At 39.2% G+C, this 18173-nt stretch overlaps 2 protein-coding genes across 3 annotated transcripts in view; one reads left to right on the plus strand and one right to left on the minus strand.

The window, feature by feature from the left end:
- Positions 1 to 6384, plus strand: part of LOC117422309 (latent-transforming growth factor beta-binding protein 2-like) — a 96831-nt gene extending 90447 nt beyond the window's left edge. The window contains exons 35-42 of the mRNA XM_058987902.1: positions 343 to 540; positions 698 to 784; positions 1618 to 1746; positions 2284 to 2424; positions 2645 to 2818; positions 3119 to 3391; positions 3618 to 3767; positions 4436 to 6384. Coding sequence (XP_058843885.1) covers positions 343 to 540; positions 698 to 784; positions 1618 to 1746; positions 2284 to 2424; positions 2645 to 2818; positions 3119 to 3391; positions 3618 to 3767; positions 4436 to 4611 — 1328 coding nt within the window. The 3' untranslated portion in view covers positions 4612 to 6384. The remainder of the gene's footprint in view (positions 1 to 342; positions 541 to 697; positions 785 to 1617; positions 1747 to 2283; positions 2425 to 2644; positions 2819 to 3118; positions 3392 to 3617; positions 3768 to 4435) is intronic.
- A 298-nt stretch (positions 6385 to 6682) lies between these two features.
- LOC117422310 (protein O-mannosyl-transferase 2-like) lies at positions 6683 to 18049 on the minus strand. 2 transcript variants are annotated; one of them, XM_034037154.3, is made up of 21 exons: positions 17022 to 18049; positions 16598 to 16682; positions 15552 to 15656; positions 15250 to 15358; positions 15043 to 15151; positions 14496 to 14655; positions 14160 to 14266; positions 13724 to 13806; positions 13278 to 13387; positions 13117 to 13183; positions 12862 to 12925; positions 12674 to 12752; positions 12213 to 12364; positions 11353 to 11444; positions 10597 to 10673; positions 9628 to 9699; positions 9449 to 9508; positions 9254 to 9359; positions 8772 to 8912; positions 8372 to 8483; positions 6683 to 8005 (listed from the first exon to the last, which is right to left on the minus strand). In XM_034037154.3, the coding sequence occupies exons 1-21, from the start codon at positions 17366 to 17368 to the stop codon at positions 7900 to 7902; spliced, it is 2343 nt and encodes a 780-aa protein (XP_033893045.3). In that variant the 5' UTR covers positions 17369 to 18049; the 3' UTR covers positions 6683 to 7899. The 2 variants fall into 2 exon arrangements, with proteins under 2 accessions (XP_033893045.3, XP_058843886.1); XM_058987903.1 differs by having other exon boundaries at positions 8772 to 8931.
- Between the last annotated feature and the right edge of the window lie 124 nt (positions 18050 to 18173).

The following is an 18173-nucleotide window of genomic DNA, read 5'->3' on the forward strand; positions in this document are numbered from 1 at the left end:
TTGTTGCACAACTGGTGTAGACGTTGAACACCTTTCAAAACTCCCAGGAATGAGAAACGCCGCCCCCTTGTGGTCAGTATTAATGACATATGCAGCAAATGCAGTCATAATTTCACCAAAATCTTGAGTCAGAATCTTGGATGGACCTGTACTGTACTGTATTTTTAGTGCTGTTTTGCATCCTTGCTTTAAGAGACTTAAATCATACAAACCCATCCCAATAATGCTGCCTCTCCTGAAAATAATAGTAAGTGAGGAGCTGTGAGCAGTACATGCCAGTACAGGTTCAGTACTGTCTGCTACCCAGTCACCAAACTGGAATACTCATTGGAACTTTTTCAGGATATGGGAGCATAGTGGACACACCCGTGGTGGCTGGCTCTAGTGGAGAGAGGAAGGAGTGCTATTACAACCTGGACGATGCCAATTTCTGCGATAACGTGCTGTCCCGAAACACCACCAAGCAGGAGTGCTGCTGTACTGTGGGGTCCGGCTGGGGGGACGACTGTGAGATCCACCCCTGCCCAATCACTGGGGGAGGTAGGGATGCGTGGAGGGGGCTGCATCATTTCACATTATGATAGGTTATAAGAATATCAGTGCTTTGGTAAAAGTATTTTTTTACAGAAGATTTGGGGAAAGTACAGTAGATGTTCATTAAAGAAAATGTGAGAATTTATTGTGGTTTTACTTCCAGATGAATACAATGAGCTCTGTCCACAAGGGCATGGATTCTTATCAATGGAAGGCACATCCTTTGGCTTTGGGCAACTGATCTATAAAGGTAAATTATCACTGTGTGCTGTATCACCAAAAGGACATGAAACACCATGTTTATTATGTGCAAAGATCAAGCAGCAATATTGATGTGAAATGTGTTTGAAAATGTCACCATCGTCTAATTAGATAACCAGATCTTCTTGCAGTATATGCATCCTGGCATTTTGTTGGCTTTTTCAAATTTATTTAGAAAAAAAATTATAACACAAACTTGCTGCAGCAGCAGTTATTTTACTACACATGGATAATGTGATGTAAAGGGGAAAAAAAAACAGAATTTCCTATTTTTTACGAGTGTAATAAAAGCAAGGCTTCCAAACCCTAATGTTGTACCTATAATTAAGCACAAGTGCACACCGCAGAATGCACATCTTTTTCTAATATAAAACTGGCAGGATCCTTACATACGTGCAAGGTGTTGTGCACACTTCAGTAACACAGTCATATTTTTCAGGGTTTGCAGATTTGAAAACGCCACCAACAGCAGGTCATATCTGTTATGCTGTGCAATATTTTACAGATTTCAGTTTCCATAGTTCCTCTCAATTTGAATGAACAGGCATACACTGATAGATTCAGGGCGGTCTTTTAATTGCAGTGGAATTGGCACCAGCCAATTATGTTCAATAAACATTTGCTGCCATTAGTCAATTTAAATCCAAGCCCAATTTTTTTGTTCAGCCAAGCCACTGCTTATCAGCTCCTGGCACACAGAGTCTAGAGTCTATGAACACACTAAAAAGCCATGTGTATTAATAAAATAGCAGCAATCCCTCAATTTAAGGGCAGTGCAGGTTGGTTTTTTTTGGTTCTACTAACTTTTCGTTCTGTTTCCAGATGCGGATGAATGCGTAATGTTTGGTTCCGAAATCTGTAAAAACGGTCTCTGTGCAAATATCGAGCCTGGCTACTCCTGTTACTGCCGAGTGGGATACTATTATGATACCATCCGCCTGGAATGTGTGGGTAAGGCAGACCATCTCCCTTTCCACTATTCCATGTGGTGATTTGATTAAACCTTCATGCACCATACCAAATCACCTCCTTACTTCATCATTGAACCCATACGTACCCTTACTATATAACATTTGAGTACTATATTATTATTATTTTATTATTAAGGAGTCATTTAGCAGATGCTTTTATCCAAAGCGACTTACAGACACTAGGAGGTGCACTAGAGTCACTTGCAATAGGACCTCGGTTTTACGTCTCATCCGAAGGACAGAGAACAAGGAGGTTAAGTGACTTGCTCAGTGTCACACACAGCGAGTCAGTGGCTGAGCCTGGATTTGAACCGGGAACGTCCTGGTATTAATCACTTTCCTTTACCCACTGGACCACCGAGCCTCCATAGCCTGCCTGCCTGCCTTTGTTACATATAGGAATACTGGGAACAGGCCGTTCTTTCGTGTAGGGTATATTCAAGTCTTTCTCCCATGTCTTGCACAGCACCAGCGAGTTGCCTGTTCAGTATTTGAAGTGCCCCTGTTCCCCTCTCAGATCACAATGAGTGTCAGGAGGAGGATACCTGTGTGGATGGAGAGTGTGTGAACACGCCCGGGTCCTTTAACTGTTTCTGCAGCCCTCCACTCGTCCTGGATGTGACCCGCAGACGCTGCATCAACGCAAACTCCTCATCAGGTAAATCGTGACGGGAACCTCCAGGCACCAGTTAAGTACCTGGTGCAGCTATTATTATATTGATATTCAATCAAATCAAACTTCAGTACATACAGTAGGATACATCCGTAATGCAAGGAGACAAACGTTTAGGTTAGTACCTTGATTTATTTTGCCTTAGAAACTCTCAGTGTTTTTAAAGTTCTGGATTATAACAAACTCTAACTCTTAACTCTCTCAGAGGATCTGGATAGTGAGGAAGACATCCACTTGGATATCTGCTGGGAGGAGGTGTCTAGCGAGTACATGTGTTCGAGACCCCTTACAAGCAGACGGACCACCTACACCGAGTGCTGCTGTCTCTATGGTGTAGCCTGGAGCAATGACTGTGCCTTTTGCCCAAAGAGGAGCTCAGGTAATACACTCTTGTAATCCTCGCATAGGTATGATCAACTAAAAAGAATAACTTATGATAAGATACCGTACCTGAGCAACTATCTGCCAAGCCGAGGACGATTTAAAACGCCTCCATGTTTTGAATGCTGCGGTACCGACTCCACCCCATATCCGATTCAAACAGAATGCTAAACAAAGGCTTGCTACAGACGTTCTATATAAATAAATATACTGTTCTCCCCATACCGTATTGTGTGGCATACATCTTAATATAACAACATGGAATCTAATAACGTATAATATTCTTGCCTAATTTCAGAGTATTATGCAGTGCTGTGTAACCTTCCAAGGACAGATGGTCTGGGGGCAGATGGTCTCAGAGACAGACCAGGCTACGAATATGGACCAGGCTATGTGGATATTGAAAATAGCCCTTATTACAACAACCCGGGACCAGAGTATGGACCCCAGGACCCTGTCCCTTTGACCCCTTTTAGGAACCCCAGCAATGAGTATGAGTTCAGAGGTTCCCCGCCTCTTCGAACAAATCAACCACAAGAGTACCAGCCTCAGTTTGTAAACCCTTATGCTGGTAAGCAAGCCGTCATCAGCGTCTTTTAATAATCTAGTGACAGATCTGAAGACAGATGCCCTCTGCCTCTTGTTACATGTAATTGCTGTGTGTGTGAGCTGTTTCACTTTTCATGTTCATTCGACCTATAAATGCTTTACTTCTGAAAAAATAGAAAATCAACTGATTGCTTGCTAATATAGAGAAAATGAAAGTCAAAATGGATCCTCTGTTTGTTTTCTTACAGATAGGTTCGATGGGTTTGAAGGACTGCAGGCTGAGGAATGTGGGGTTTTGAATGGCTGTGAGAATGGGCGCTGCGTGAGAGTACGGGAGGGTTACACCTGCGACTGCTTCGATGGCTTTGAGCTCGATTTAAACAAAATGCTCTGCATTGGTAAGTCATTATTTTCATGACAGCAAAAATCTGATCTCTTCATTAACCTACATCGGGTCTTAACAACTCCTTGATGAGATTACAGCACTGGGTTTGAACTCTGTTTTGAGAAGCAATGGCAAGCAGCATTTCGGAATAATTGCCAGAGTCAAAAAAAAAAAAAGGGAGAATGAACGGATTTCTGTCAACTGGAATTGTCACACTATTTTGAAGTGACAATTTAGTGTAGTTTCAATTTAACAACAGACATGACGATCAAAGATTGTTGCTAACTAGGAAATTAAAGACATTGATGGAACCCATGAAGGGCAGTTTCATACAGTGTACCTAAAAAAATATATAAGAAATGATGCATGGCATTAACTCAAGCTATTGATGAAACATGCGATGTAACGTCACTCACTAGTACTGTTCACCATTAGTATTTCTACCTAGATATATCGGTCTATTTAGTCTTTTTTTTCGCAACATTTTGCCTCTGAATCTAAAGGGGTGAAATGAACAAGAAGATAGGTATAGATGTTGGTGTTGAATGAATAAAGTATTTACATGCAGGTAGATGAAGCCATTTGTTCAACTGACATGGAAGTCCTATGCATTTACTGTTACGGCAGTTCTTTAAGAGTATGCCTCTTAGCGAATTATGTTTCTTCCTCCATTTTTTGCAGATATAAATGAATGTAAAGACATTAGTGAACAAAACTCCCTGTGCAAAAATGGCAGGTGTGTGAACACGGAGGGATCGTATAAATGTGTGTGTCTGCCGGGATTCCTGGCGTCACCACAGCCGGATCAGTGCATTCCTGAAGCGCCTAAAGCTCACAGTATGGAGGCGGAGCAGTGAAACAGGAAGGGGAGGAGTCCAGTCCTCATTTACACAGAGTCCCACTGGAAACCCACAGGGCCTGGCAGTAAATAACAGGGAAAAAACATAGCAAAGAAGAACTTGGGTGGACACAAGATCTGAAGTGAATGTATTGCATGGGATTTCTAACTTTGTTGCCTTTTAAAGGGATTTAATAAAACAGGACTCCTTAATGGTTCCCAGAAAAACAAAAAGGAAAAAGCAAAACCACATTCATATTAAAAGGGTTTATTTTCAATCTGTACACCACTACCAATCATAGGTCCGGGCATAATGTACATACAAACTTAGAGTAGTATCCAAAATAGTACTTGTTAGGCGGTTAGGATGTTTTCTCTTCTTTTTTTTTTATAATTTATTTTTTTAGAGTTTACGGCAGTTTTTAAAAAGAAAAGAAATATTGCTAAATTATATGATGTAAAAAATGTAGCTCAACCTTTTAGTAAAGCTTTGATCTGTTTTGGATTTGGATCCAAAGGGTACAAATGGGTCTGTTAACTCCTCATATGTTGTATTTAAGTTTTGCTAGACTTGTATCTGCTTAACACTGTAACACTTGTTAACCTTTTAATAGCGGGGCGTACTCTTATTTTGGAGCAGTAATCTTCCAAAAATAAAGCAGTGGGTGTTGACGATAGTAAATCAAGAGCTCAAGACGTTTACAATTAGTAACAAACTCAGATCCCGTGTAAGCACATTCCTATAGGGACTACCAGAAAATATCTGCAAGTAAGCGATATTAATCTTGTGACCTCGTTAACTATGTGTGATTAGAGGCAAGTGAGAGAGGTCTGGATGCTGTGTACAGATTGTGTACTATGTATTTAATTTTGTTTTTATATTTTAACATAGGTATATAGTGTATTTACTTTGTTCAGTTAAAATAAGCGATCTGTATTGCCAAATACATTTTAATATCAATACCTTAATATTTCTGTGCAAAGTTGCTTTTAACAGATCTGTAATGAAATGTGCCTTACACTGTACCATACAAAGTGTATATATCCTGCCCTGTGGAGCAGACATTGGTACTGGTTGTTATAGAATGGCAGCACCTTATTTCTAAACCCATCATGCAAGTGTCAAGCAGCCATTACTACTACCCATGGAATGGGTGAACAAACACAATGCTCATGTACACAATTGTTTGTTCAGACAGAAATATTATTATTAATAATATTATGGCCCATTTTTGCAAGAAAGACCCTCCTCCATGTCCTGGTTTTTCTGGTTGGTCTAATGACCTGAAGGATCTTATCTCTTTTTTTTGTTGTATTTGGGGACTTAAACAGCTCATTAGCCGAGTATTCTGCACTATAAAATGTCTATTGAGAAGGTTCTGCCAGTCTTTGAAAGTACCAGTTATCTATTTATGTTACAGGTAAAAGATGTTCTTTTCCTAATGCCCAAAGCCTGCATTGTGTGTAAATGAAACTCCTCATGCAATAGCTGCTACAAGAAAGGTCTGTCAAACGCAGACACTGTTGCAGATTTAGAGTGATCGTTTCCAGTGTTTAGTAGATTACAGTAGTAGACTAAAGACTTTGTTACAAGAAAAGAAAGCAACAAATGCTCATTTTTGCTGTGTATATATATTGTGTACTACTCAATAACTCATGTTAAATAGGTCTGAATAGATATTGGGCTATTTCCACTGTTGGAAGCTGTGATCTGTCATTGCTTTAAACATGCCTTCATATACCTCTAACCGTAGTCCCTTTCAGTAAAGAAAATAAAGATTAAGTTTTCCAGCCTGTTTTGTTTGTTTATTATTGTTTTTGCCTCTCAGTATCAAAAGGTTTATGAACAAAAAAAAAAAACATTTGAAGATGAAGACAGAATTATTTTTACTCATTATAAAAGTTCCTTAAAATCATATTGCTCAAAGTTGAGCAATTCTGCCAATCCGAGTGTTGAGTGTATTTTATAGATTTACTGCTCAATAAAATACCAGTAGACATTTATTTATAAAATGCATTTGGGTTATTTTAGCTTTAAAAAACTACAACAGAATGTGTTATTTATAAAAAGAAGAAATCATTACAAGACACACATTCTGAACACAATTTATTTTTTTCAGAAATAAATAGTCCTAGTTATTTTTCTAATATGGCAGTAAACGTCAGACGCTCAAGTATTTTCCATAGTGTTTACTTACAAATAACATTGTTACCACATTCAGTTTCCTAGCACAGGATACTGCTAACTCAAAATGTCATTCTGTGCTGCAGAAGCAGAAAGAGGACTTATTTATTATGTGTCCCATATCTTCACCAGATTATTCTAACACACACTTAAAATGCACCATACCAAATATATCTCATTTTGTTTGTATCTGCAGATCAGGATTTTTAAAGAAAACAATGAAATTCAAGTGACCTCATGATACTTACTGGCATATAAAAAAGCACTGCTGACAGTAAAAAATAAAAATGTATTTTAACAGATGTTTAAATTATCAGACAGACAGCAACACAACTAACACAAATTAAAATAAATACCAAAAAGCATTACTTCAATACCACTACACTAAGGCAGTGAGCATTAGAGTAGAAAACAAACAAACAAAAAAAAAAAACATTAAACCTACATTGTCCCAAAACTCCAGAACTTGAAGTAGTTATTGCTAAAAGGGTTAAACCGGTCATTTTAAACGTCACACAGAACTCCTGTGTTGTACGATGAAATGCTGTGTAACCCCTACAGAAGAGGTTATGAGCTAAGGTGACCTCAGACGCACAAATCTTAAAATGGGTACAAACAGGACCATATTAGAAATGAAATGTTTAACCTCAAAGGAATCCTGACTAAACACATGACAATTAACATTTCTAGTCATTTTTGTAGATATTGTCAAAGGATCCCTTTGATAAAGTCCAAAAAGTGAAAACCATCCACAACTGACAAGATGAATAAAACTAATTTGTGTCCTCATTAACCAGAACCAAATTCCAAGCATCACTCAACAGCTAAAACTTCTAGTGTTAATCCACATCCATTTTATGAAAAAGCTAAATTTAACATGGAAGAAATGCAAATCAAAATGTAGTGGTCAGCTACGCCAAAGAAAGGCACTCATAACTATAATAGTTCAGTCCCTGTAATGTAATCTAGTGATCCAGGGCTAAAAAGCCAGTCTCTAGTTTCCAGTTAACTAGAGACTGGCTTTCCAGTAACAGTGACAAAACATTTTAATTCAGAATAACCAAAAAATAAAAAGTGCATTTAAGAGTGAAAGACCTTGGATCTGGTCCATGGACTGCTATCTTAGAACTCCCACGATTCCATCCACTTGAGTCCTGCCATGGGACTGCTGGGGTCGTGAGCAGGTGGTCCGACCATGCCATAGGAGAGAGGATGGAACAAGTAGAAGCTGGAAGAAATCAAACAGAGTGGTTTCCACATCACCTGCCGCTACACACATAAACTGCACCGAATTTAAAATGTTAAGGGCTGCTGAGGTTACTGCCTTGACATTTACCCAGGGAACACCTAGATGTCACCTGAGTCACAGTAACGACCTAACCCTAAACATTTAAATATAGTTGATTTCGTGTACTAAAATTGCAGTGTGTTAAGGTATTTAATTAAATAAAATGTAACAGTAAAAGGAGACCTCCAGGTCACAGAGGTCTGTTAGACCCAATCATTTAATCTCTTCTCTTGTGATTGATGCATGCCAGGGGCAGCACTCCTCAGACAGAACAGACCCCTGTGATGGAAACCTGTACAGACTCACCTGTACAAGAACAGTATGATCAGCACAGCCACTCCTCCACTGTATATTCTTTGCGTGACAGGAGGACTTACAAACAAGTCCCAACTCTGCAGCATGGTGTCCCAAGTTATCCCTGAAAACAACGCAATAGTCCTAAAGCTGAAAAATGTTGTCGTAAACTCTTTTACAATAAGGGTTAATACAGTAGGAACATATGTAAATATTTTGTATACAGTTGCCTTCATTACTCAGCTACAAAATAGTTATATAACAAATAATGGTCACATCAGCACTGTAAAAAAAGGACACCGGTTTTAAAGAACACCAAATAATGAATGAAAAACAACATGGTCGGTATATATTAACCATTTAAAACGTCACTGAAATTAGGAGACGTTTCCAGGTACAGCAATAGACCTACCTGTTAGCATACTGCTGAAAAGCAAAGCAGGAAAGTAATGATGATAGTACAGGATGCGGCCCATAGTAAAAAAGGGAAGGTAATGAAGTAGCCACCCCAGCATCATCTCCCTTCCTCCTTCCATCAGCACCCTGCATCGCTCTATAAGAGACAGAAACCACTGGAAACTGTTCTAATAACAATAACAAATGGAGCCCACATCAAATTCCCAAAACCAAGATATAGCACAATGCACATTGTTTATATGTAGATCTAGAACTTACTGAGCGATCATTTGTCAAAGTACTGAATGTAAGGTAGTTCTCGCATGGTCTTAGTTAGTGGTCATAATGGCAGAACATTTACACAAAGTGTACTCAGTCTAGATGTGATCCCATGAAATCAACTGCAAAGGCCTGTGTTTTCAGTACTCATAGCCACCATACAGCCTGACTAAACCACTGTGTAGAAGGCTAGAATTACCCAGTATAACTTTACTGTACCTCTGGCTTTCTGGCTCAGTTGAATCCCTCTCTGTATAGACGTAGCTGCTATGGTAACCATAACCACGTAGAGGGCAATGCTGAACAGATTTAACCACCAGATCACCTGGAAGACAGCAACAACAGAAGGATGTCAGAACTGGATGTATCCACATTATTCAAGTGTCTGTTCATTTGGCCAGGTGATTTACTTACAGGGTTTCCCAGCAGATAAATTCGATATTCTGTCTCATTCACACCCGAGAACCGCAGGCCCTAGGGGAACAAATGTACTCTTTAGGATACCTACGTGTGCACTACTCATGCTTGGAAACATTATATTTCAACATCTAACGCATTACCTGATACAGAGGACATTTTCCCTAAAAACTTACCTGGTAGTTTATTGGCCAGTGCCAGGGTTTAGAACTGACTTCATTATCTTTAGGTTTCAGACCGCTGTTACCCTGCCAGAGGGGGGGGGGGGGGAAGTAATAAAGAAAGAACAAGATATTAATTAAGCATATTTTCCCCAAACATCACTTACAGTTCTGATACTTTTCTGCCATCTTCCTTCATAACTAACAAAGAGAACTATAATTATTGTATTCTGACACAAATAAATCGGCCCACAATTCGCCAGCTCTACAAAGCAACACCACCTCAGTGGTTTCTCAGTTAGTATTGTTACTCTTTTTACATGCCAGTCAAAAGCAGGCTGAGACAGGGATCACTTTACCTGAAGCTGTACAACTCAGGAATTCATCTTTTCAGCCAAGCAGGATTCAGCCCGATCAATACTTGGGTTATGTTGAATGTAATGCTATGTTATGTTATGTTATGTTATGTTAGGTAGACATCAATTCAATTGTAAATTTACAACCTTAATTCCCAATCTCGTGCTGCCATTAAAAGGGGGCAATTTTAAAGAGGGGTTTTTTTTGTTTGTTTTTTACGGTGGGGGTCGTCAGTCAGCATGCCTATTGTTACAGAGGGGCACAAGCAAAGAAAGCACAGTGTTCTGTACTGTTGTAGAGTTCATCTCGAAAGAAATTTTAAACCATTGTCAAGTCTGCAGGACTCAAAACCTTCATGACTCATAAGCCCTTCTTATTGAACCAATGATAGCCCAATACACAAACACCACCAAGAATAATGGCACATAACTTATACGCAACATTAAATGTAGTAATCAATTCTAAAAAATTTGCATTTTTCATTTTTCATTAACCCTTCTTCACCAGTATCCAAGGCAACACTAGCAATGGTAACTTATATAATGTGCTATGTTAGCATCAGTCAGGCTGGCAGCTATCGCAATTACTATAAATTGAAGTGTTTGCCGTTTCTACTTTACTACTTACCCTGATCATTACAATGTGGGACTCGAGGAGGATCTCTAGGAAAGAGGGCTTCAGCACCTCAAGGCTAATATTCGGCACTGAGAACAAAACGTTTGTGGGATTTTAAAAAAGGCAGTTTAGAACAATGACAAAAATACAAACACACATCACTGACTCTTGCGTACGAGTTATTAAGTACTATGGTTTGGACGGTTTGGCAACCTTTTTAAAAAAACTCTGGAGTTACACAGCTGTGAAGTTTTACCAGGCTCAGTTTCCCCTACAGGTAATCCAGGTAGAAGTCCATTGTATAATCCTGTGACCTACAAATCCCTGCATAGCTACCAGACAGGGTAGCTCAGAGAACACCACACAAAGATAGATTGTTTGTTGTAACTGAAGAAACATCGGCAGTTACTAAGCATCAAGGTATAAATAGATTTTGAAGGTACCCTGATATTGTTTTGTTTTTTTTTTCTTCTGTACAGATCTGTAATTAGAAGTTCAATGCAAGCATGGCCATAAAAACATACATTAAAAAAATCAAAGCATGTTGGTTTCTTCATATATAGATGAACACATTGAAGATTAAAGAAAAGCACATAAAGATGCATTTTGTATTCTCACATTTAATAAAATATTTATTATGCAGTCAAACCTGAGGGGGTTTATTACAGCTCTGGTTTTCAAAGAGAAGTTTCTATTTGATTAAATGCATCACTTTGAAGATCAGAATGCAGAGTTTATTAGCTGTTAATAAATCTTTGCATGCCCTACATTTAGCATTGACGTGATCCTCAAAGTTCCACTGGGAGTTGGGTGTGTCCTTCAGGTAGGGACTGCAAGAGACTTCCACCTGTTCCCAGCCCCTGGAAAAGGAAAATACAGGAATAACAAGAGCACCAACATACCGCGTCTCAATGTTAAAAGTTAGCCCACATTACATCTCATTTATCAGCAATTCACAAGCCAGAATAGGAGTCCAGCTGCTTCTTTCGTACTTCATTTTATATATATATTATTCGCTCGAGTAAAAGTGGACCTTGCGTAAAAGTAGAGCCGCCCATTGTGAGGGTGAGATTCGGGTATCATTAAATTGTTTCATTTGTTATTGAAACAGAGATGGTAAGTTTAGTGTAACAGAAAACAAAAAGTAACTCCTGAAATTGAAACTGTTGTTAGCGTGCACTTGAGATGTTTGCGTTTTGATTTGAGAGAAATTAGAAACATTTGCTCTGGCAACGAGGGAAACAAGGATTTGCAGCCAGCCAATAAAATTACGAATCCCAGGTGCAGGTGCGTGGCTAAGTACTGTATGTGAACTTGCCTGGCGAACTGAATGCATGCCTGCCACAGGGCTCCCCTGGGTCCTAAACCCTGCTAGGTACAGATGGGGATTGCAGTAACCACACACACAGACCATGACTTTTGCAGACATTAAAGGTTTGCTGCCATAAGGGGGTTTTTACTTGTGTATTCATCGACCCCCCCCCAACTTCAGGATTGTGTTTTGGGGTTAAATTTCTCGACTTATACTCGAGCAAATAAGGTACTTTTTGAATATTGAAACAAGAGCAGTAAGTCTGATAACAGTTCATGCCAGTTAAGGGCTGCTTTGTACCCTTGAGGAAGCTCACCACTTTGGCAGAGTTTTTCCAGAGGAGAAGAGGACACAACCGGTGGACAAGTGAATGAGACGGACTTTACTCCTCAGCACTTTGACCAGATCTCCGGGCTTCCCACCACACACCTCGATCTGCCAGAAATCATTCGGGTCTCCTGTGCCGTTCTGGAACCAGAAGAATGGTGGCATTGCTTAAGAATGAAATGCATGTTATGCAATACTTTTATAGGCTATTGTTTAGTAAAATGACAGTCCATTAATAAACTAACTAACTCATTATCAGTCTCAGCAAAATAAAACAATACCGTTGGATGTCATGCACTTACAGTAGTTACAAGTTGAAATGTTTGTCTACTTGACTAAGCTTTAACTTCCCCAAACTTCAATTCAATTGTACTGCTGCTAGAACACATTCATCTATTTTGATTCTTAAAATCTCATAAAAAGACATCGCTATCTTCTAATTGTACTTACAATTCCATATCCTGTAACCTGAAAGTGTTTCTTTGTTAATGGGGCTTCATGCAGGTGGCTGTGAAGGTTACGTGATGTTCTAAGAAGGAGGAAAAAAATTTAATTAATTACTAAATAAATACAAATTCAAATTCATTCACAACTTGCTCTTGGGTTTGGTGTCTGAAATTCTGAACATTTCTCCTTACTCTTTGTGCTCAAGTCTGATGATGTCCCCGTGTTTGACAAATTCCACTGGGTCGGTAGGGTTTTCTAAGGCAAAATAAATCAAGATTTAAAAGTTTTATCAAAATACACGTGATACTTCTGCAAGAATACAAGATTTTAAAAATCCTACACATAATCATAATCACAACTTCTGTAAACGATGAAGGGTTATGAGCAGAAAGTAAAACACAAAAACATTAAAAGACAACCATGAGATTTCAAGTAAAAGTTCTGACCTGTTTTAAAGTCCTGATTCCTTACGAACCACAAATTATTGAAGTCCTTATGTGAATAGGCAGTGATCTATAAACAAAAAAAAAAAGTAAGCAATATGTATGTTTTTTTTGGGGGGGGGGTTGGTCGTTTTGAGTAACAAAAATAATTCAAACACACTGACCTGTTGTTGCCGCGCGCCGACCCCCTCCGGGTACAGATGCCAGTGGGAATGGAGGTACCCGCCAGCAATCCGCACGTTTTTCATTGTGATAGTCGATCCATATGCCAGGTCTGGATGAGAAAGAAAAAAAAAAAAAGTCACATTTCAGCACTGGAAAATCATAGTTTTTTTTGTTTGTTTTTTTAAATGGGACATAAACTACATATGAACCAAACATGTACCAAGCTTTGCTTCCTTAAGGAATGTCAATGCATATTTGGGCCTATAAAGAACGTATCCGGGGAGATTTAAATATACGGTACGGATAACTTTCTTATGTATATACTTTAAGTTTTTGAGTTGTACTTGATTTATGCTCATGTTCAAAGTTCATGTCAAAGTTCCCAGGATATGACCTTTAAGAATGTGATTTGTCAAACGTTCCTGGTACAGGTGAATTGACCTACACTCTGGCATGGAGGCATTGTGCAAGTTGTTCCCAATCAGTCGAGACTGGAATGCAGAGCTGAAGAAGCCGTCACCGGGACCGCTGTTAAAAAGAGGGGGTCTGTAAATCATTTCTCTCACTCTTTACCTCCAAGTCCCATCACAGGCCATGGAAGATCCAGAAGGCAGGGCATAAACTACAACACCTTTAATAAATCACAAATGTCAAGGAGTGAAGCAGGTGACATAAGAACAAGTTTCTGTATAATCCTATAGGACCTTCTTGGCTGCCATGTGGCAGGTCTTCAGTTCAAAAATACATAAAGTTAATGTTGTATACTTAAATGAAATAACTGGGTATTTTAAACTAAAAGGGCAAAGATACACTGAACTTGATAGTTATTTTTAAACGTGCAAGTTTTGTACTGAATTAATTTTAGGAATAAAAAAACATACCTTTTGTTTAAAACTAGAAAATGGATCGCAAAGAATGATATGTACAAGGAGGCGGGCAGCAGGATCAGGCAAAACACTCGAGCCAGCAAGTGCTTTCCAAACAGAACCTAAAATAATTGAACAGGATATTAAACTCAATGAGAAACTTTCACTCTGCTAAATTAGCTGATGCAAGTTTGGTGAATGCACAATGTAAGCCCTTTGCTACATTTAAACAAGTTAACACAGTATTCCTTGATGTTAGCTATACCCAAACACTGGGAAGCTGCTGCTGAGCAAAAGATAAGTCTATAATAATGAAAAAACTGTCCGACTGACAAAGATCAATGTACTAACCAGCGAGAGGTTTATATCGCCCAGCAAATTCCAGAGATCCCGAACTGTATTCATTCCCACCAGCAGGATCACAAAGAGCCCCACAAACTTCACTCCCAGAGCCCCAGCCAGATTCACCCCTGTGAGGAGCAGCCACAGCCACCAAGATCCTGAGAAAGCCCTGGATTGATAGAGAAAGATAACAGCCAGACCCATATTAAACACAGGACTGTACAAGCAGATCACTACCAGAGGCAGTAGGAAATAACTTTTTAGTGTTAACTTTATTCATTTTTTTTAATATGCACACTCTCTCACATCAGATCGCCAACTAACAGACCCATTTTTATTTATGTCGTACTAGTTAATAAAGGAGTGAGCCCACCCTTTTTCAGTTGATGCTGGAGCCACATTGTTACTGCCTGTGCAGCTCTTCAGATAATTCAAAATCCTTTCCACAGATTTAACCACCGAACGTACAGTGGAATATAGACGCTTGGTAGTCATGGAGTGCCTGACGATCATTTTATTTGATCACTGCTCGTCCTTACAGTAGTTCTTGTTTTACCTTTCTCGATGAGAGCTGAACTTTACCATGCTCAACACGGACCCCAGTATAAAAAACATCAAGATGGGGTCCAACAAGATATACTGTGAGATTGTGATGCAGCCAGTATCTGTTAAACAAAACGAAAAGAAAAAAAAAATCCTGTGATTACAAGGCAGAAATAACAAGCTAGGTTTTTACACACATACAGTAAAACAACAGTCTTACCGAAAATCAGAAGGGATGCAGTAATCAGGGCAGCAGGGAGCGACTTGGATAACTCCAGCACAGTGAGGTAAGTGAATGGGGGCAGACATGAACCAAGGAGGGCACAAAACTACAGCGAGACAGAGGAAGAAAAGTGCACAATTGCAGACATCATCTTTAACTGGCTTAGTTAGTTTCAAATAGATTTTGCACAAAAGTTAACACAATATGTAATGTATCGATTGTCATCCTAAAAATCAGTAACCTAATCACTGTCTCACCACAGGACGTAAACTTTTTGTTCTGTAAACTTGTATGCATACCGCTCTCATTCCAGCATAGTTGTGCTCTTCAAATTTGTCTCCAGGTTTGGCAAATGGGAAGGAGCCATCATAGCCAGTCAGGTATCCAGCCAAACCAATCAGCATCTAGTAAACAAGAAGGGATCAATAAACAACCCAACACACTGGAACCTCTGAGAACATACATGTGGAGGGCAGCAGTGTGGAGTAATGGTTAGGGCTCTGGACTCTTGACCGGAGGGTCGTGGGTTCAATCCCAGGTGGGGGACACTGCTGCTGTACCCTTGAGCAAGGTACTTTACCTAGATTGCTCCAGTAAAAACCCAACTGTATAAATGGGTAATTGTATGTAAAAATAATGTGATATCTTGTAACAATTGTAAGTCGCTCTGGATAAGGGCGTCTGCTAAGAAATAAAATAATAATGTGACATTCATGGACATCTACCTAACTTTAGACAAAAAAATTGAAAACCTGTGATATTTAGCACTACTGGGATGGAAATAAAGACCTACTGCATAGCTGTTTGCCCCAGTCCAGGTATTACTATAAGCTTCATTAGCCATGGTGTATAAGTAACAGCTTAGGAGTGTCTTATTAAAATACCAGTAAAACCAGGAATGGAGCAAACTGCTACGCAATGGAAGTCTTATTTCCCATCCCTGCACTAGAAAATAATGGGTGTGTATAAGGCACATCTGACATATCATGTTTCCTGTAATATGTAAAAGCTGTATCCCCCTGTTGCAAGCCATGATACAGAAGACCTGGCTTGACTTGGATTAGACTAGGGCTGATAATGGGCATCCAGTAGGCAGGTGCTGCTGTATCCCACACTAATTACTGATTTTTCATAAGGAACAGTCTAAATATCCACTTGCACTTAAAAAGAACTTTGAGGCAACAAGATGAAATGGCTCGCAGAACTCCACTAAGACCCAATCCCTTGCATGATATGTTACTTTATTTTTAAATGTGTGTCTGGAGACTAAATCTATGATGCAATACGTTTTAGAATAAAAAGAGGTCCTCCTTAGAATGTGGTCTAGTTCTAAAATATATAATACCTTTCCAAGTGGTGGGTGAACATCAAAGAAAAAGGTCTGGTTGATGTAATAGCTTCCCATTTTACCAAAGTGTGTTTCATCCCAGCTGTAAAACACAATGCAATGCAGTTTATACTGAGGTTTTAATTAAATGCTACAGTGACGTTGTGACATTTAATCGACCTCTATTACTCAATGAGGGAAAATATCAACAGTTTAGCGCAGATTTTCCATTTTAGCAACACAACAACAGAAAAAAAACGTTAGGGCTCCTAGGTCTGTTAGTTAAACTGCTTTGAAAAATGTGAATACACTTCTATCTCTAAAACAAACGGGAAAGGGTTTATGAACAGCAAGCAGTTCCCCGAATTGTGTACATTCGTCCCCTAGTCGGCAGGTACTGTAGTTCAAAACACAAAACAAAGAACGTGACTTTGATACTCACCAAATATGAGGCGGTTCTAGGATTTTATAAAACCTTGTACAAAGGGACAACAGGGCCACGAGTATAAGTGAGTAAACAGTCCATTCTTGGTGGGCGCTAGTAGTACTAGCGAGGGGGTTGCATTTCTTAAGGCCAAGCACATGTTCAGTGCCTCCAATGTCTTGCAACTTTAACCGGGGATTCAAGGAGTGGTTTTGGTGTTTATTGTTTGCTCCCCGGGTTTCAGTGTTTTCGGCAACTTTCACATTCCCTTTGTGGGGTTCTCTTTCAGTCACTCTTTTTCGTAATGCACTCGAACCGTGTTTAGGGTCGTATTCTGATTCGCAACCTCTGCTTTCTACAGACATTTTGCAGGCAGTCCAAACCAAAATAGCAGCAATTTTAATAAAAACGACAACTGAGTAAATCTTACAATTAGCTTATGCTGTAGCATTCGGTCCAACACAATCGAACAAGAAACAAATAATAAACTGCATCAGCATTTAAAATGTGTATATTTGCATACCAATGCGACACAACAAGCAAAACCACAGTCAAAATGAGCTGACCTGCATCAAAAAAATACCTTGCTCAAAGTGGTTTTGATGAATTTGTAAACTCTGAAATGCATTGCATTTTAAGTAAAAAAATAAATAAATACATAAATAAATGAATGAATACAATACTTTTCTGTCATCAAAAATATAACAGACTTCATCCCGCGTTTCTTTCCATAATGCAGTCAATATAGCCTAACATTTACAGTCTTACATTAAACAAGAGTACACAGAAAGAAGACAAGCTTCTTTATTTCACGAGTAGTTAGCACTATTTAGTCGCACGAACGTGGTTTCTATGGGAACCGAAATGAAACCCAGACAAAATACAGTCGCCACAAACGCTTTAAAAAATATACAAAAGTCGTACCCGTATGTGAACCACAAATCTACGAAAAGATAGCAAACGTCACAGTGGAGAAGTACAGGAAAGAGTCGTATAAACAATCCTTGACCATTGGTGAATACAAATGAGCAAGTAACTTCAACCATTCGAGGACCCAACAGGCTAGAGAAGCAAGGCCTGTGGAAGTTGTAGTTAACTGCATCGACAAAGCGTGCATGCAGCAATTGAACCTTGAGTACAAAAAAACTACATTTCCCAGAAAGGAAGATT

The sequence above is a fragment of the Acipenser ruthenus genome, chromosome 15 (assembly GCF_902713425.1).
Source record: "Acipenser ruthenus chromosome 15, fAciRut3.2 maternal haplotype, whole genome shotgun sequence".
Taxonomy (NCBI): Eukaryota; Metazoa; Chordata; class Actinopteri; order Acipenseriformes; family Acipenseridae; genus Acipenser; species Acipenser ruthenus.

What these genes read in the sequence shown, in the direction of transcription:
- LOC117422310 (XM_058987903.1), bottom strand. Translation starts at nt 17,368, where the DNA reads ATGTCTGTAGAAAGCAGAGGTTGCGAATCAGAATACGACCCTAAACAC. An exon ending in TTCAGCTCTCATCGAGAAAG is followed by an intron (nt 14,656 to 15,042) that starts GTAAAACAAGAA and finishes CTATCAATCCAG; the next exon opens with GGCTTTCTCAGGATCTTGGT. An exon ending in GCGATATAAACCTCTCGCTG is followed by an intron (nt 14,267 to 14,495) that starts GTTAGTACATTG and finishes CAATTATTTTAG; the next exon opens with GTTCTGTTTGGAAAGCACTT.